Below are 20,604 nucleotides of genomic sequence, written 5' to 3' on the forward strand. Positions count from 1 at the left end.
TATGACCTTAGGAAAAAAGATCTGTATTAAAGCAGAGATGTTCCAGGAATGGTCAAGGAGCTTGTTTGATATGGGATGAAGGGCTTGTTAAAATGCATTAAGAGTTATGACAGAGGATGATTTCTTAGCAGTTGTACATGCTGCCAAAGAATTTTGTCACTATGTAGCCAGTAAAAGTCCAAATACGCTAAGGTGACAACTTACTGCAGGCAATAGCAACAAAATTGTAGGGAAAGATACCAGCCAGGTTGCAGCTCCTGCAACTTCCATAATAAAGATAAAATTTATAGATGCTTCCTATATCCTCAGGGGGCGTATTAATTGGTGCTTCTCCGTCCAGAAACACACGTAAACAACCCGCTGTAGCTCACGCTCAGCTCACCGACGACCCCTTTGCGGCTTGTTTGTGCCCGCTGCGCAGAGCGCTGCCAAAGGGAGAAGCGGGACGCGGGAACACGGCGCTGAGGACGTTCCTCGGCCGCAAAGTTTCGCTGTGGAAGGCGTTTCCGAGCCGTGCCAGCGTGTCCGGGAGCGCCGTCCCGGCCGGGCGCTGCGCGGCCGCTTTAACGCGCGGCGGGGCCCGGGGGCGGGGGAGGCCTCGGCGTTGCCGGGCGACGGCGGCGTCGCCGCGGGGAGCGCCGGGCCCCGCTGGCCCCGCTCGCTGCGCGCCGCTCCGGGCCGGGCGATAGCGCTAAATCAGCCCTTCCACCGCTGCCCCGGCCCGGCGCGCCCCGCCGCTGGCGCTCGCTGTTAGAAAAAGCTCCACACGGGACAGATGGGGAACGTGGTGTTAATCAGCTTTGCCGAGCGCTGAGAGGAGCAGCCGGCGTGAGGTGGGCGGCGGGGTAAGGCACGAGGGGACGGTAGGAACGGCGCTCCTAGCTCCCCGGGGAGCGGGGGTGTCCCTCGGGAATAGCGCGGTGGGGATGGCAGCTGCCAGGGAGCGGTGCGAGGCTGAGGTAAGCGTCGGGGGGCTGCAGGCGTGAGGTCCAGCCAACTCGGCCGAAACCCTCAGCAGAGACTTTCAGAGGCCCAAGCTGCATGCCCCGGTTTGCTGCCGTGTCCCGTATTCCTTACTGTGACACACAAAGCCAGGTGACGCGACAGATCCGGGATAAACTCCGCTGGGCCATGAGCCTGCGCGCCCTCGAGCCGGCCTAATCCCATGGCCTTGGCTCGGAGAAATGTCTCGGCCCTAGCCGGCAAGGGTGTGCAGGTGGGCCTGCTGGCTGGAATCTGGACGAAGAATTCAAACCCTTGAAATCCCTAGCCGGCCATCACCTATGCTGGTGCAAAAGAGCAGGTTCCTCCTACGGACTGTGTCTTTTTTCTGTGGTTTGCAGATCCCGGCTGTCAGCCACGTGCGTTTCGCTGGCCAGGAGACGTAGATGTCCCTTGCGACTGAGTCCTTGCATGGGTGTTTTGAGGATGAAGCGCTACATGAACTCTTAAAGCACAGCACCTGAGGACATTGCTACCGACATGGACATCATTATTTATTTACGCTTGCTTTAATCAGGAGGAGCTTTTTTGTAAACATGAATTGCCGGGCTCTTTCCTTGAGATGTCGTTTCTTATTTCATGCTATTGAAACATTAATCTTAACTTATTATGACTCCTTTGTGTTGGTCAGCTCTCAGGGACATTTCCCTAGGCTTGAAAATGTGGGAGCTTTCAAGAATGTGTCAATCGTGCCAACTCAAGCCACTTGTGGGCTGCCAGACCGAAGTACTTTTTGTCATAGCTCAGTAGCTGTTCAAAGTATTATATCCTGCACTCAGAGGTTTTGTGTTCAGGAATGTCCGTATAGGTCGTCGCCTCCATCCTACAAACCCCTTCTTTCAGAAGGCCTTGGTACCTGTATCACAGAGGACAAGAGGGACTTGCATCCAGGGTCCTCCAGCAATGCTTCCAGTTTTATTTTTCATAATCACAAGGATTGCTTCTCTACTCCCCGCCCTCCAAGGCTTGGAGCTTCATTTACGTTAACTGTATGGTTGAAACCTGAGCGAGAAGGTGTAATGTAAGTAGTATTGAAGGTGTTTACTTTCCTGGTGCTCTTAAAAAAATTGATCGTTGTAGTCACGGTCATTATTAGCAAGCTCTTTAAACTTTTAAAAGATGTGGTGGGAAACTGTGATGTGTATAGAGCTGTATTTGGGTTAGGGTCTTCCCAGATGTCAAGATAAGTGGCTTCAGTTTCAGTGGCATTGACTCAGATGATTAGTCCAAGTCCAATGGCTTTCAGTATTTGGAACTATTCATACATAATGTGCATGTCTTTACTCAAAAAGAGAAATTTGTGTTTCCAATTCACATTTCTTCTAAAAGCCGCTAGAAAATTAAGTTGTCACAGGGTTGCGCTGATGCTGCTTTCATGATGAAAAAAAAAGTTATCCAAGATGTTAGGACTTCTCCAACACAAGTTTGTCTTAAAAACAAACAAGGAAAGCCATCAAAATGTGTATTTTGGACACACAGAAGAGAGATCATAGTGTTCCTGGAAAATCTGGGGAATGTTGTCTGACTGGCAGACTGTGTTGCTGCTTTAACAAACGATTCCAGTATTTAAAGTGTTAGTGAAATTTCACTGGCTGCTCACAAAATAGAGGTGGCTAAGCATGCTCCCTCTCCTATTTTCCTACATGTTGCATTTTCAGGAAATACTGCTGTTAGAAGTGACCTTTCAGCTTGACTGGGCCTTACTATAATGAAAAACCTGATTTTTGAAAAATGCATCCCAGAAAGAAAGTTCTGTTATCTATCACAAAATGCAGAGCCTTCTACTCTTTCTTACCTTTGTTGTGCAGATCTCTTTAAAATAAAGCACACAAAGAGTATAGTTTGTTCCTTTGGACTACATGCCACAAATGATTTTATACTTGTGTTCGTAACTTATTCTTAGAATGTAGCTAATGATCTGCTTTGTTGAGGCATTCTTGATACTTATTTTGTGTGCTGCTGTGAAATAGTCACTTGTCTAAGGGTAGCAAAATCATCAGAAAAAACAGAAATATCTAAAATCATAATGTAAAATTATAGTTTGTTTTATGCAGCGATAATTATCTTAAAAAACATGACCTTACTGTAGAATTTGTGGTTATGGAGTGGAAATAAATAATGTCTGCGGAGCAAAAGGAACTTTTGAGTTGAAGTTAAATCATTTCAGCTGGTGTATGTGTAAAGCCACCTCTGGAGCTTTGGCCTATGATTTTCTGTATGATGGTTGAATCTTGAGCATCAGAGAGTCCATTTCTGCTGTGTTCCCATGAATTCTGGTCCACACACACGTGGGCACGTCAGAGTCTCCTTCACCCAGAGCACATGCCTAACTTGAAGCAGAAGCATCCTGCTAATTTCCAAGCAAGCTGTTGCAGCGATGTGTTGAGTGAGATCTGTGAAAGTCTTTTGTCAGTGGGATAGGCTTTGATGCATGGAGCCTAAAACAATGAAATGTTATGTCCTTAGTTTCAAATAATTAAGTGCTGTGAAGAAACCAGACTCTACTGATGACTGATAAGCCATGGACTAGTGTAAAAGATTAGCTTCCAATTGTGGCTGTGTTAATAACTACAGAATATACATATTCCTGTTCAGTGAGTTTTATGGATCACTTTAAAATTTAAATGTTTTTATTCAATTTTTGTAATAGATTGCTCTTATGCCTTGTGAGATTTGCTGCTATTCAACACATAGGAAAGACAATGGTAAAGCCCAGTCCTGAAGATGGACAGCAGTTATTCCAGTGGTCAGGATGATATGCCACTGTCCAGGTGCTTTTGTTTCACTGCACAGAAAGAATTGTGTTAATTTTTCTTTTTCCATAAAATGAATACTGAGCTCCAGTTCTGGTGGAACAGTTGTTGCACATGAATAGCCACTGATGCTTGACTCAGAAGGCATCTTACAAAATAGAAATAATTTACCAGCAGACTAAGATGTTTTCCCATTTGTTGTATTGGTTTACTGAATCCTTCAGGTTGGCAGATGAAGTTTGACTTACTGGATTTCTTACATTTTGCAGTCCCTGATGGGGAATTGTCCCTGTTACATGTCATTTGTGAGACCTTTTAAACCCTGTTATCACAGCAGAGGAGCCTCACAGAACTGGGATGCATTCTAATAAAGTCTTTGTGTTTATACCAAAGCATTAGGAAGATCAGCCAGAATGAGCTGCTCATTTTGCCAGTAGAATGACTGAAAGTTTAACAAGGTGATTTTTTTACTGGCAAAGTGCTCTTACATAAGTACAGCAGACCCTGTGTTTTGGACATGCCATACTGTGTTTTTGTGCTGAGTTTTATGTGGTCTGCCTGTGAGAGTGTGTGCTTAGGAAAGAGGCTAGGAGTGTTGCTGCACAGTATCCCATTACATCCTGTGACATTCTGATGGGTATGTACCCATGTAAGAGAATAGCAGGATTTTTGTTAGAAGTTACTGTGCTAGCTGAAATGAGAGAGTGATGTGAGGATCCAAGTCTGAAGGCCCTTTAAAGATTGCACATAAGCAGAGACGCCAAGAATTTTCTTCATGAGTTTCATATACCAAGTTTTCTTATGTGAATCTGGGAGACAATACACTTTGACACAGAGAGAAGAGTCTCTGTTACAGATTTATTTGAAGCCCTGATGTTATTCTAAGATGTTTAATAGAGATATTTGTAGGCATGCTTTTAAGTCGCTGCATATTGGAAATACTCAAGAAAGGAAAGAGTGAGAAAGCATTGACATTTGTACTCTAGTCTTTAAATTTTATTTCCCTTTGGACAGTAAGTGAGCAGAGTTCTTGCCCCTGAGTTTCATTCTTGCCTTGTGCTTCCTCTCTTGCTGCATGTACTCATCAGTTAATATAATTGCCTTCAGTAAGCCCGTGTGTAGCCTGTGTGTAAGCATTAGCACAATATAGGAAACTGTATATGATGATAGCCCTACACAATGGAATAGGACAAGAGTATGGGTACAAGCTTTGCATATGTGAATAACCATTGCAGGAAGCTTATATCAAAGTAGTGTGAACTGGAGCAAGTTCAGACGCCCAGAAGATACTGGTTGTGGCAAGAGGTGAGCTGAGACCTTTTACAAACAAAAGGATCAGCAGGAATGGCCTGATTGTGAAGTCAGTAGCACATAGGTTTTTTAAACTTTATTTATATAAGGGACTACAAACATATGGTATTACTTATTATCCGTTCAGATGTTTTACATTAGGAATTAGACTGAAAGGGATATTTGCCTCAAGATACCATGCATCTGATTTTGAACCAGTGCAGATGTTCCATTTGCCCCAGCTAATGTGTAGGCAACACCAGTGCAGTCACGTTAGATTCTCTAGAATATTTTTCTCTTTGAAAGCTGGCAGAATGGATTTGTGTTAGTGGCTTTTTTCCCCTCCAACCCCACCACTGAGATATATGTAGTCAGGTATTGGCTCTGTGGGACTGCAGGTTACCAGAAGTTGAAGACTTCACAAAGAATAGTGGCTTCTCCCTGTAATCATGGCTGGAATGGAAAATCAAGCTCAGAGTCGGAAGTAATGCCTCTTCCTATTTCACCTATGGTAGAACTAGTTTGGATTTTTTTCTTTTTTCTTTCTCCTTCCCTCTCTTCTCTTTTCCCTCTTGATTTTCCTCTTTTACTAGTAAGTCACTATTCACATTTGTTCTTTCCAGTTTTCAAAGTGATGTACATCAAGGTCACTTCCCTTCTTAAAGTCATGACACCTTTGGGGATAAAAACAATGTGGGGATGTTTGTTTTAGATAAGTAAAATAAACAAAACCCTGGATTATCCAATTATTGTTTAACCAGGAACTGGGTAAATCCAGTTCCTAAATATTTTGCTACTTAGCTGAGCCTTCCTTCACATTTATTATCTAACAAAACTAGCATGTTTACAAGCAAACAAAATATTGAAAAGACCAGTGGACAATTTATTAAGAAATGTGGTTTTAGTAAGGTTGGGAAAACAGAAGTCTTCATTTTGCAAGGTGTTTCATTGACAACATTCCAGCAGGCTAGAATAATCACAGGAGGAATTAATTTTTCTCTTGGATTTAAAGTTGAATTAGTGAATAACGGCAGTATCGAAGAACAACCTTTTTGATAGGTTTCTTTTATAAATGCAGAGTAGGTGAAGACACTTATCAGCAGATAGGGGTTTTCTGCTTTTTTTTTTTTGTCTCTGAAATATGTGTAAGTAAACACTAATCTCATACAAATTTTATATGCTTCTCTCTTGTGACTTAGTGCACTAGTTTAGTCTGGTGTAACTGTTAAAATATTTGACTTTTCATGGGTCAATACATTGAGAACTGTATTTCTCAAACAGCTCAAATGGGAAGGGTAGAACTTTATAATTTTTTTCTTGTATTTATGATTGCTGGAATAAAATACATAGTTGTTACACAATCATATGGAGCCTATGGTTTCTCAGGACTCTTGACATCATGGTGATTGGATTAGCAAAAACATTTCAGCAGCTTAAAATGCAAAATAGGTTGCTATGGATGGTATTCTCTGTACCTTATATGACATTGTTGCATTTGCTATTGATGTGATTTCTTTGTGGGGAAAAAATATTCTTACTAAGTGTCTGGATATATTTCTTGCCTTGCTCTAGTTTCTTAGGTTAAAGAAAGACACTGCAAAGAGTAGAGTGTAGGGTAAGCTCCTGTTAGGGCTGCCTTACCTGGGCAGATTGGGTGGAAAGATGGAAGACTTATTACCAGTGCATGTCATTTGTACTGCTTTTTGTGGTTATATTGCATTTGCCTTGTTATACTAAGGAAAATTAAAGTGCCTCCACAGGATGTACAAAGTTGCACAGCTTTGTATGAAAAGTGGCAGAGACCAGCACTGTCACTGTGGTTTCTCTTATGGAACCTTCAAGAAAGGAGGCAAACTGGACCTCTCTTCCACCCCCAAATGAGCAGGGGTTGCAAGCACTCAATAAACAAAGCAAAACACAAAAAACAACTTACCAAAACCCCAAAACAACCCAAAAACCTCTCAGATCAAGACAGAATATCTTTGCTGAAGTTCTTTACACTTACTACATCCTGTGACTTTCACTGTCACTAAGCATCTTCTCAAGAGCTGTATTTTTAATGTTTATTTTAATACATTCTGGTTAGCATCACTTTTCAGGATAGCACCTTGGCAAGAATGTGTATATGTGTGTGCCTCTGACCTTATGTTGTTTTTCTTGGTTATTTCCAAAGGTGTGTGATAGAAAAGGCTATTGATGGGCAGACTGTGTTCAAACTCACAATCTCTGAGAAAGAGACCATGTTTTATTATCGCACAGTAAATGGTTTGCAGCCACCAATAAAAGTAACGACACTGGGGAGAATTCTTGTGAAGAAATGGATTCATCTTAGTGTGCAGGTGAGTAAAATAAAAACCATTTAATATTTGTTGAAATACAACATTTGTGTGAGAGTGGTATAACTGTATAAATATAAAAGAATAAATTGGGGCATGTCAATGATAACTCTTGAGTCTTGTAGGTAAGGATCTTAATTGGGAGCTCATTTTGAGGCATTTGCTAATTTAGCAGTGGAAGGAAATGCTGTGCCTATTCTTCTGAACAAGCAGACTGTACAAAATGAAAATTCTCACCTTTAAGAACATGAGGATGTGAGGTGAGGAAAAGCATATACTTTATAATATCTTAGGTACTTATATCTAACATTACAGTTAGTCTCTGGTCTCAGGTTATTTCCTATTGAAGGGAATGCCATTCTCATCTGTGTATTCTAATGTACTTACCTTATGGAGCTGTGTTCCATTTAATTTTAAAAACTTCTTACAGTGCACATATGTAAATGTGTAAGTTTGTGCAGGATCAGTCAAGCTAGTAAGTTACAGAGTTACTATCTCTTATTTTAAGAATATGATTCAGAATTGTTAGAGCACAATCCCTGTGTTCTAAAAGTCTTCTGTTGACATAACTTTTTAATAATTGTACAAATATCCACTGAGGATAAAGCAAAATTGAGTTTGTTAAAATTTAAACTGTATGTACAAAAACCAGTAAACAAACACAGAAGAAATTAAAATTCAGTTATTTGCATGTCTTGTAATTCCCAACAGACAGCCCTGTAAATTCTATTTGTGAGCCAAGTTCAACTAATATAAAACACAATTATCAGGTATTGAAATGTTTATCTTTTCCTTCCTTCATTTCCTTTATGCGTTCTATTAAATTTCATTTGGTCTACAGCACAATCAAGAACAGTTTTGTTGCTTTCTTGAAACTTGCTAAAAGGTATTGACTGTGATTTGGATTTTTAGTGCTGATCTTGTCACTTGTAAGAAGTATCTTAAGCTGACATCTTGATTTTTTTGCAGTTTTCTTTTTTCCGGGATAACAGCATAGTAGTGTGAATAAGATTTTGGCTGTTGGATTAAAAGAGTGACCTTAAGGTAGAACTAATGAACTTTACACTTCAAGCACTCCAAGGGTGCTATATTACTGCTGTTGCTGTCAGCCACATTTTGTTCCTCAGAAGCTGCTAAAGTCTGGCATGGCCAAGTGAAAGTGAAAGGGCTGGTTAAATACACACACAGATCTTGAACTGCATTACAAAGAAAAGTGAAGCACCCTGTGGAATTTGGTCCTTTGTTTCTCTCTAGAAAGTTGTTCAATTCATAGCAGGAGTAAAGAAATACAGCTTCTATATCCTTCAAGAAACTGCAGACTCAATGTCTTTTTGAAGGAGCTCAGGGTAGAACCTTCCTGTGCCTGGTGTTGTTGTAGGATGCAGCTTGCCATTAAAGATGATAGTGGCCACACCCTGATCCATTTAGCTCTTGGCCTGACTATCAAGGTTTAGGCAAAGGTTTATTTGTTTGTTTTTAGCAGGGGGCCAAAAGCATTTTTTTTTTCCATAAATGGACAATGACAACACGAGCAAGACTATACAAAAATATGCAAAAGTAACTTCCATCTGGAAGTGTCTGTGTCTCATACACCCAGATGTGCAACAGACACTGTGACAGAGGAGTGTGAATTATTGGTTACAGATGTGAAACTGAATTTAGAGAGAGAAAAAATATGGTGGGGTGGCAGATATGTTTGGAATTCAGGTGTAAGAGCATATGCCTATTCAGGAATGATAAAAATGAAAGCTAAATGGTGGAATAGCACCCAATAGTAATTAAATGATAAGAGGGAAGGAAAGAAGAAAGGATAGCACAGACTGAAAATAATTTCTTTGGAATAAAATAATTCTAGGGGAAGAGAAGGCTAGTAAATTAATTCTGCTGAGGTAATCTAGGAATTTAAATCCTTGGGTTTGTATTTAGATATGTAATTTCTTAGAGGGAACTACTACTGAGAACTGTGTCATTGCACAGACTTATTTTCCAGTTTATAGCTAGGAAATTTAAGTTCTACTAACAAGAGCAGGGCCCAAACATTCCTGTGTGTTCTGCATGAAGGATTTCTTCATCGAATACTTGCTGAAGCAGAAAGTCTGAGTATACCAGCTTTGTTAAGTGGTGAGGGCATTATCAGAGGTGTAGGTCTCAAGAAGAATGTTGAGCATTCATAACTAGAGTCAGATGAAAAAGAAGAGTAAGCAGTTCTTTGGTTCTCTAAGTACACTTTTGGATTTCAAAGAGAACAAACACATGCAACTATTTTAATGAAACAAGACAGACTTTGGAATCTGGAGATTGAAAGAAAAAAAAGCCTGGATATTTTAAAAAATTAATATAATAGAATTAAGAGAAATTGCTGCCCTTAAAGAGGAAAAAAAAAAAAAAAAGGTATGTACTGCCTGGGCTTATTTGTGTGAATAAGTACCCCTGCAGTTAGAGAGGACAGAGTGTGTGAGCACAGGGGAATGGGGAAACAGATTCATGGAAAATGCTATGTAGGATAGAAATAAAACTATAAAATGATTGATATGAATTAGACTGTCAAATGATAAAACATTCTTACAATTTTTTTTGTGTAAGAAGGCAAGACATGAGTACAGTGAAGGTGAGCTTGAGATAAAGGATGATTTGAGTAAGGTCCTCAGAATAAATAAATACCTTGGTTCTGTTTTCAGGAGTCACAGAGAAAAAACAATCAGGGTAACAGAAATTAATGTATGGAAACAAAAGTGATCATAAAGAGTAGAAACATGAATTTGCAAGCTTATTGTGTACATGCTGCTGCAAACAGATGGTCTTTGTCCAAAAATTCTGGAAAGACCTGGCACATAAAATCCTTTGTCAAAGAGGTATTCTATGCAAAGTTACCAGTCAGAGATGGAGCTATAATGCTTCTATTTAGGAAAGGTGTCATGTTGATGCCAGCTAGCAGCCAAGCACCTGGACCCTCCTCACCCCTGCCAGTGGAACACGGGAGACAACAGAAATAGCAAAAGTGAGAAAAACTCACGAAGGAAAGGGACTGGGAGGGGAGCAAATGATGTAAAGGCAATCATTCATCACCTCCCACAAGCAGACCTCTGGCCAGCCAATTTCTTAGCAGCAGGCTGCCTTGGAAGTAAAACTCCTATCTCCTCACATTTCTTCTTCTGCCCTAGCTCTTATTGCTGAGTATGAGGCTATAGAGTAAGGAATATCTTTTTGTCCCAGCTGTCTCCCTTCCCAGTTTCTTGGTCCAGCCCTGGCTTACTGCTGAGGTGAGATGAGGAGCTGAACTGTGAAAAGAGAAGGGCAAGACATTGGGCAAAATCTCTTCAGCAATAACTAAAATACTAATGTGTTATTGATGCTGTTTTAGCCCCAAATTTGAAACACAACACCCTACAGGGTGTTGTGAAAAAATTTACCTCCACCCCAGCCAAAGCATGTACCAAGAGGAATGAAAAATATCTTGGCAATGCAGACCTATGTCTTGATGCAGTGGCATATGAGGATTTAGAAAAGATCTTTGAAGAAATAAATAAAGATATGGAACTAAATGAAAAGGGATAAAATGCAGCATGGATTTTCTATAGATAGCTGATCACTGTCTAACCTCTTAGCTTTTTTTTGATGAGAAAGCTGATTTTCAGGCAAAGTAAGTGTGTCAGATTTCCTCTATCTGGAGTTGAGTTTAGCATTGATGTGACAACCTATGAGAAGTTGTGGGGTCAGAGGGAATGCTCATGAGGAGAGTTGCAATAGATACTGCTCAAAGGAACTTATAATCCTGGGGAGGGGGCAGGCACAAAACCAATTCAATTACTTGAGAATTAGTCTTTGGACCAGCCTTGTGTTTCATTTTTGTTAATGATCTTAGCAGAAATAGTAAGATTGTACCTATCATAGCAGCTGGTAACAGATATAATCAGAAAGGGGAACAGTAAGATGTCTTACAGGAAGAATGGCATGACCAAAAAGACTAGGGGAACTGGCATGAAATAAAATTGTAATTACAAAATGCAAAGTAGTGAACTTGAAAATCCTCTACAAAATTTTCTATTGTTCTAGTTGTTTTCAGTTGGTGAGGATCAAGTCTTTCAGGCTTCTGAAAGTTTTAGGGTCCTTCTGTGTGTTTGATCTTGATTTAATGATATTTTTCAATGTATATATTTTTCACTGCATATTTTTAGGTATATATTAGCAAAAACTCTGAAGGTACACAGTGGAGTAAAAGATATATAGCCTTAACTTCAAAGAACCTGATATGCACTGAAGTGAAACCTCAGAAAAAATGGCATCTTAAAATCTTAACTTCTAAAGAAAAAATTTGAGCATAATTAAGGCCAGTTGTGTACCATATTATCTCTGCAAAGTGAAACCAATATCAGATTTATCCTACTTATTAACAGCAGCACTGTTGTGTGTTTTCTTTTTCAGTTTCAGTGTTAAGAGTCTTTCCCTTCGATACTTCAGAATTTATTTAACCAATTGAGAAGAGTGGAGTTTAAACATGAATTTGCAGATACAGATGAGGCTGCTGAAACAGGAGATTCTTTGAGAACATGTCAAATTGATGTTTTTGTTTCATATTTAGTGTCTGCAATTATAAAAATAGTCTTTTTGCTAGCCTTTATTTTGCCTGATCATATCCATGTAACTCTGCCATGTTTTGGCAGACTATAGCACATTAAAAGCTTTGGAAAGTAAGTTTAAAATCTAAATGCAGAGAGGTAACCGTGACTGAATTACTCTCCTGGGAGGAAAATGCTCTTAGAGTGCCTATTGAAATCAGCATTATCATTTCAATACATGTCAAATATGAGTCATTTCCTAGTTTAGGCAAAATTTCTTTATAAATCTTTAAATCTTTCAGTTCTTTCAAGAAAAGGTTGAAGTACTTATGATTTAATGAGACCGCTTTACATCATAACTGTTTGACTATCAAGAGAAAACTTGTCCTTTTCAATTTGTGAAATTATTTTATTTTCTGCGCAAGTTTTTGAATACTTTACAGTTTATTTTATAAGCAAAGAACCTGAGACTTAAAAGCAGGGAGGCAAACCTTTATTCTATACACTCCCTGTGTATGTCTTAGTAAATACAGGGTGTTCTAAGCTGTATAGTCCCTAAGTTTAATAAGGACACGAGAAAGCAAGGAAGCATTTTGATTTAACAAACCACTTTGGTCTCCTATTTGAAGTCATTGTTTACTATCTATTAGTAGTTTGTGAGGTCCAAGAAGGGACTGGAGAGTTTGCATTAATTCTGCATTTGAGAGCTTCTTGACTATTAATTGCAATTGTGTGTTGAAAATATTTGTGAGGATACAGTCTATCCATATGGCTGTTGCTCTGTTCCCTCCAGACAGTGGAAATAAAACACAAGTTACAGTCTGTCATGTATTTGAGTGTGTGTTTCAAGAATGTTCACACATTGAGCAGGGAGCTTCTTCAGCATCTATTCTGCTACTGTTGCAGGCCATTCAGGTACTGCTACTGGACATGCTGTCTCTGTGTTCTTTGGTATCAGTAAAACTTTTTAGTTTTTTCCTGCATCCAGAGGTCCTACTATGGTTCTTGCCTCTTTTCCTCCTGTTCTATTGGTATTAGGATGCTGACTGTGTAAATTTGAACGCTCAGTTGTAACTTCAGCTTCTTGAGAAAACAGGGCATTTCCCAGTTGATTAATTCTACTCACACTGTCTCTTAAACTACTTCTTTTTTTTGCCTTAATATGAGTTTGAATGTATTTGCCCATTTCAATTTGCAGTTTAAGAGCTGCCTCAGAACACAAGGCAAGGAACTTTGCCTGGGCTGAGATTTTAATTTCAGAGAATGCCAAAAAATACCTTTGGTTTTGTCAACGCAATTTTGATTCCACTTCTGGAAACTGCAAATGTTTTTTGCAATTGCAGTTGCAAATACCACTGAAATCTGCCTAGACTCTGTTACGTATGGTAGGAATGGAATTAAGCCTTTGTATGGCCAGTGCTGAGAGGAGGTAGTCTTAGAATGTTTTGCAGAAGCTATGCCTTATTTGTCTGGAGAGTTTCAAGATTTGAAAACCATCAATAGTCAGTTTGGTTTGCAAGCTATTTCTTTCCTTATACAAAAATAAGTTGCATTCAATTAAATTGTATTTTTGATAATAAAAACAGTAGATGAAGAATGATTGTTGGGTACTTTTGTGTGCCCCTGCATTGTGTAGGGAGAAAATATGAGTGTTTGGGAGTGTCTCTTTATACTTGTTATAGCTATTGGTATACTGCACTAAGAAGAGACTTGCTGGGTGCATCTACTGTGTCACTTTTGTGTACAGGAAGAGTTCTTGTGGATCCAGGTTTGCCTTGTTTTACTGAAGAGTCCTACTGATATGCTTCAATTTGATTCCTTTTTGAGGAGACCAAGCTTGAAGTTGTACAGTGGAGCATCACTATTTAGAGCACACCATTTGCAGTGTGGGCAGAAGGTCCTCCAGAAGGTAGTTCTTGGCATGCACAGTGTGCGAGCAGAAAATAGGCAACTGATTCCAGCATCTTTGCTGGTAAAGATAAATCACAAATACTGAACAATTGTCCTTTCCTCCTTATGCAGTGCAAGTTTTTTAAATGTTTTCACCAGATACTTGAAACTTTTTTTGACGAGTCTAAAAACTTCATGAGTAAAACCAAATAGAAGAGCTTTTTTCCCTGGGGGTTTTTGTTTGTTTATTTGTTTTGGGGTTTGTTGGTTTGGTTTAGGGATTTTGTTTATTTATTTTTTAAAAGTAATTTCTACATTTGGTTCAGGTTTTTGTAGCTTAAAGACAGACTTAAATCTGAAGTCTGATCAAGAAATGGGAGGTGAAACTTTCAGGTTGTCCTTTGTGCAACCTCCATTATTTATGTGTGAAGTCTGTCTTACAGCTTGTGTTAACATCTGTGTATGCAACAAATGGAGGGTGACATAAATTACATGTGTAGATCTTGTACAAAACAAAATCTGTGTGTGCTGGTGGCAGTCCAGAGGGGGAATCTTGTAAGACTTCACATGTATCATTTTCTCATGGAAGCAAAGAATATTTCCTGGCTCTGAACAACTTATCGGCTTGTGTGGAAAGTAGAAGGTTCTGGGGTGGAACAGAGGGAGGAACTCCTCCTGTCCATGTATCTCATTCCAGTGCCTTGGCCTAATAATGCTGTAATTTTTGCATAATTTAAGGACTCTGTCTGTTTGATAGCTGTCTTGATAGCCTGTCTTGGAGTATGAAAGAGGAGTACATTAATAGGAACAACTTTCTTTTAGATGTATCACTGACTTATTTTCTGACAATCAGTGGGTTGTAAAATTTCTTAAGCTAGACTGTCTTGAATAGTCATGAACTGACCTGTTTTTAGTTTAATAGTCTAATTATTTTTCTTAAAATTTACAAATTGGCATATATATAATTATATAATTATAGGTAATTATAATGTATATAATTATAATATATTAATATATATTATATTAATATATATTATAAACATATATAATTTATATTTTGGCATTGCACTCTTATTGCCATGAATTCCTCATATGGAATTATGGCTCTGTGAAATTCTTTATTTTAAGTCTGCTGTCTGCCAATTTCTTTTTGCCAATTTCTTTTGCCAGTTTCTGTAGGAATGGAACTATCTGGGATGTACATTGGGCCAACCTTGACTGATTACTCTGGAGGTATCAATCTTAGGCTGTGGGAAACATCTTCATAAATTAGGGTAGAAGAGTTGAACCATGGGAGTTGTTATGTAAATGAAATTATTCTGTATAAGTTTGTATTTCTAGTTCCTGTTTCTGATTGACTGGTTATAGTTTCCATATTTGATTATGTTCTGAGCTCCCATTTATGATTGGACCCTGTACCCTCAACCCTACTCTATATATTGTTGTGTTTACCCCATTGTTTGGTCTTTGAGGATCACCCCATACTGCATACAGCTTTTACCCCCTTCGTTATTTTCGCTCCATTATTGAAGTCTTTATTTTCTGGGTAACTGTCGTTGAACTTGTGCCTTTTATTTCTCTTGCTACAACCCCCGATTGGTCCAGTCCTGGAGTTGTGCAGACACTGATATGACAAGTTTTTCTCTTTATTATTCTCATGCTTTTTGATATTTTGATTATAGAACTTTATCACATATTAAAATAATTTATAAATTGGATTTCTCCTTATATTGAAGCCATTCTGCATTTTATTCATCCTCATTGATCTTTTCAGAAACTTTTGGGGTTATTTGAGGATGCAAGGGACAGAGCTCCACTCCCAGACACTTTGCACCGTATATTTCTAAACAATAAAGTTTTGTGGGCTTGTTTTTAATTTCTTTCCTAATATGGAATGTTTCCTTTTTGCTCAATAGTGAGGGACTCCCTATAGTAACTCCAAGACCACTTGGAGCAGTGACTGTTCAGAATTAAGTGTTGTGTTTACATGGACAAGAATATTTTTCTTGTCTGCTATCTTGTGGTTAACATTTAGTCTGCTACTTTACTGCCTGCTCCTTAACAACTTTGAGATCCTTTGTACCTTTGAAGTAAGCGTTGACTTTTATTGTCTGCATGTATTCACCCCATCTTTTTTTCACCTCACTAACCACTTTTCAAGCCTGTATAAAATGGTAGATAGCAGAAGTTGTTTAAGTTAGTGATAAATTACTGTCTGTGTGAAATGAGAATCTCTCCCAAGTTTGAAACCTTTCTAGAAAGCCAGCATCTTGTATTGGTCAGTTCTTCTTATCCACATGCATCTTCAAAGAATTCAAACTGGACCTTGATTTCCTTCCACAAAAGTCATGTTGGTTTTTCTAGTGGAGTATTAACCCATGTGCTTTTCCAGCCAATTCATCCAGTACAGACTTGATTTGATGGATTCTCAGAATAAATGGTCCCAGACCTCTTAATGTATCATGTCTATAACTTTAATTTCCGCATTGTTCTTTGCTCTGTGCAGGGTTAATTGAAAATAGGTCAGAGGGGTTTTTTTTTGTTTCTGCTTCTTTTTTCATCTTCCATTGAATCTGAAGGTAATTTTTTTAATTATTTTTTTTTTAAATAAGCTCTTTAAGAAGAGCCAGAATACCAGGTTCTGTAATATGTTTTAATATAATTAGCTCATTTATGTTTTCAAAATTTGAGCTGCCTTAAGGCATAGCAAGACTTTTTCAGCGGTATGATCTGTGTAATGCCTGACATTCAGGTTGAAACATTTTGGACTTTAGATTTCAAAGACAGCTACATTTGGTCATCATTTACAGTCTGTGTGCATGCTTAGGACATTTCTGGTTTAGATAATTGATTTTTCTCCCCCAGTTTTTGTTTGTTTCCCATCTTGTACACAAATAAACTACCTTTATTTGGGTGGAGCAGCTGACCCTCCTCTAGTCTATCTATTCTAGAAAAGGGTTTAAATTTGGAATTGACCTAAATCCCTTCTTCCAAGCACTGTTTGTGTGCAGAGTCATGCAGCCTTGCTTGTCTGACCCTTTGTGATACTGGCAGCATTTCAAAGAATGGCACTGGCTTTTTATCTTCTGCCTTCCAAATAAAAGCCAAAATATTTTCCTCTCTATCTTCTCTCCTTTCCAGTGGTGTTTAGGTGTATCCTTGTTATTGATTGATTGTAGGTAGCCTATCTATCTTGGGAGGTTAATCCTCGTTGCACCTCTAGGCAAATTATGATGTGATATTCAGTGGCAGCATAGAATAAACCATCAACATTGCTCCGAATTTGACATTTCAGAGCTTCAAACTTCTGTTTATTTATATTGAAATTCTTACCCTTGAAGATTTATCCTCAGTACTCAGAGGTATGTGCCTTTCCAGTTTGATGACCATGTCCCACGGGACTTGTGTGGTTCTTGGAATCGGGACTGGTCAAAAGAAAAAGCCTGTTGTCTCTCTGAGCTTCTCTAGTTACTATTTACTTGTGCCTTATGTATGTACTTCTTGTCTGTAAGTCAGGTAATTATAATAACAGGTTGCACTGCCACTCTACTGGACTTCAGAGTGCATTTAATTACGGTTCAAGGGCCTTTATCCTTTTCTTTAAATTGTGTTTATTGACATCCTCATCTGTGCTGTTCAGTAATCTTCCTGGTTTTTCTGTGCCTTAACTCAAGGTCTGTATTCTAAAGTGCTCAGAACATCACTGTGAACTTTATAAGTAGCCTCCTCTGGTCATCCCCTGGCCCGTCTCTAGCAAAATGTAGCTGAGGGAGCTGCTGTATAAATGATTTCATTAAATTTTTTCCAAAAATTAACTACTGACAATAAGCTAACAAAACACTGTCCTCCAAAGTCTGTTTTGGTCTGTGTGCAGTTAACAGCACAGTTTGGATCTGTGGCAAAGCTTGGCTCCTAAGATGCTTAGTAACTCTGGAAGAAAGCAGTTATTATAAGGAAATGAAAATTTAAGCTTACAGTGAATTGCCATCAAGAAGAGTGTTGGAGAGTTACAATACAAATGAGTAGTTGAAAGACCATTTCTAAAGGACTTTGTGATGGATGGAAGAAAGCAGGGCACAGAGGAGGAGGGAAAGGCCTGAAGTAAGGTTGTGGGGAGGAATATGAAAAGAATCAAAGACAGACTTTTGTGGCTCCTTGACCATGAAAAGAAACTAAGCCCTGAAAGAAGAGATGAGACATTATTTGCAAAAATCCCTTAACTGGATACATGGAACTTTTTGTGTGAAGGCATTCAGAGGGCAAGAATAATTGCTTTCTTCTTATGTAAATCATCCCCCAAAAAAGACAGAGGAAGGGATTTTCAACTTTTCAGTCCCAGCAGAGCTGTTCAGCTCTGTTTTGTACAACCAGTGTATGCTTGCATTAAATTTGGGAATGACTTAGGAGTCATAGTACCGAGCAGTGTAAAATGGTGCAAAATCTTCAGATATAATCAGTTTAAAAGACTAGAATTTAATATGCAGCTGATAGTGCCATAAAAGGTTAATAATTGTATATTAGTAACAGCTCCCCTCATTTGTGCAGGTATCTGCTTATTTTTTGACTAGTGAAGCAGAAGACTTTATTCAGAAGGGACATTTTATTTGACATCCACATCTCATCCCTAATTAACATGATTACAAGTAGTTCCTGAAAATTCTGAATCAGTGGTTTTGCTGTATTTTAAATGGAGGGGGCAGAGAGAAAATATGCATTGTTATGAGATTATCTAAAATGTACTTTCTGACCTTTTGCTTCAATTAATTGTAGCAAGTCTGTGTAACGGTTTTAGCTACTAAAAATCAGCTTGTTGAATCCTTAATATTTGTTGCCTTTCATGTTACTGTAGTGATCATTGAATGTTGGATCTGATTTCTTCTGTGATTTGGGGAAAATAGAATCATTATACATCAAGAAGGCAATTGTTCTTCATGCATTTTCAGATCTGGCGATGAGGATCCTCTCATGTATTTTTGTTTGGAACTCATTTGCAGCACAGGTGTCACTTGTTAAAGCTTTCCATGTAAAAAGAGTGGAGTTTGATCAATGGTTCAAATAGTATTTGTAGTAAAGCTTATTTGTTAATTCCTTTTGTTTTAACAGAATCTGTATTTGCAGTTTTGCACTCTTGGCTTCTCTCTGCCATTCCCTGCCCCAATGTGTTTGTTCTGTCCTGAGGCATCAGTAAGAGGTTCATACAACTCTACTGACACTGGCAATAAAGGATATTGGTGCAGGGCTGGCTGGGATAGAAAGTGCCATAGCTGTAATTAACCATTTTAATACTGCTTCATACTATTGAAATACTTTGAAAGTACTGGTCAACAAAAGATTAAGTGAAAATTGCCAATCTAAGATTGGAATGATTATTCTGTGCAAAAGGATCACTAATCTCTAATTCAATGTTGATTCTAAAGCAGTGTTTACTTTTTAAAATACCGATGCTTTAAAAATACAGACCATTTCAAAAACAGTCTCTTCTCACATTGATATTTCTTTGTCTCTAGCATGGTTTATCAGATAATTGAGTATGGGTTACATCATTCAGTTTTTAATACAGTACTAAAATTACCCCATATAAAAAATGAGCAACTTGTATGTTTCTTATTTTGGATCCTTCTGTTTGCTGTCACTTGCATCTTTGCATCTTGAAGGCTTTGTTTATGAAATAGCTATTAGTTTTTCTTAAGCTTGTAAACTGCCTTGTGGATCAGTCTGCATTCCAGTGGCTTTTTGATTTGTCTTTTTAGGGTAAAATTTATATTAATAAATGGGTTATTCTTGAGCAGAGTGAATTGTTTCAGGAGCATTCCAGGGTTCCTTTCCCCTTACATCTTGCCCCCCCTCTTTTTTTTCTTTTTTTTTTTTTTTTTTTAATTTATGTTGTTCAGGGAATTCAAGCTGAACTAGTGGATCTATGCACGAAAAGAAAGACTTGAATTGAAGGAAAACCATTTCCCACTGAGAAGGGATTAACATTGTAGGAGATAGAGAAAAAGAAAAGTAAAGGAGGGCAAAGAGAAAAGCTAAATATCTTTTATACAAATGCTAGGAGCATATGTAATAAGACTGCTGAATGGGAGTGACATGTTTTCAAGGATAAGAAAGATATTATTGGAATAAGAGAGACAACCAGGAAAATGAAGGGGGATTTAAAATGCCAAGATTCCCTTCACTGAAACTCTGTGAGCTAATATTAAGCTGAAAGAGATGTAACAATATTGCTGAGGGATGATACTACATCTGCAGTAGGAAACACTTCTGCTCTCACCCCCTCCATTTTAATTTTTTTTTTTAACTGCTTTTTTAAAAAACTAAGTTTAGAGGTTTGCATGCAAGCTAAGGACAGTTTAATGTAGTTGTGATTCTTGGCTGTTGTACCAGACTTATTTGTGGTCAGAAAAAAAGCCCCAGCCATAAAAGTATTTAACACATATGATGGTCCCTAAGAAAACCAGAACTTTGATTTGAAGAATGCTGGTGTATTGAAGAGGAGACAGTAGGGAGAGAGATTGTTAGAGGTCAGTTATGATATGAACTGTGTTAAAACTACAAATGAGGAGAGCATGTTTCTGCTGTTGCTGTAAGGTTGCTTATCCTTATGTATGATATCTTTATACTGTTAAGCAGTGGAGAATATTGCCACAGTTATGGAAAAGCTGTAAATATAAATCTGTATGTGGAGACAAGAAGCGAAATCAAATGATCAAAAATCATGAAATTTGAAATGGTTGTGGGGTGGGGGTTTGGGCTACATGGAGGAGCAGCCCTAAAGTT

The 20,604-nt window shown here is 38.5% G+C and overlaps 1 protein-coding gene across 1 annotated transcript in view; it reads left to right on the top strand.

Moving 5' to 3' along the window:
• The first annotated feature begins 695 nt into the window (after positions 1-695).
• USH2A (usherin) overlaps positions 696-20,604 on the top strand; it is a 370,331-nt gene continuing 350,422 nt past the window's right edge. Inside the window, exons 1-3 of the mRNA XM_005523335.2 lie at positions 696-833; positions 1,344-2,023; positions 7,219-7,384. Coding sequence (XP_005523392.2) covers positions 1,539-2,023; positions 7,219-7,384 — 651 coding nt within the window. The 5' untranslated portion in view covers positions 696-833; positions 1,344-1,538. The remainder of the gene's footprint in view (positions 834-1,343; positions 2,024-7,218; positions 7,385-20,604) is intronic.

The sequence above is a fragment of the Pseudopodoces humilis genome, chromosome 3 (assembly GCF_049639895.1).
Source record: "Pseudopodoces humilis isolate 2021_Gansu_Grassland_sample_001 chromosome 3, ASM4963989v1, whole genome shotgun sequence".
NCBI classification, from domain to species: Eukaryota; Metazoa; Chordata; class Aves; order Passeriformes; family Paridae; genus Pseudopodoces; species Pseudopodoces humilis.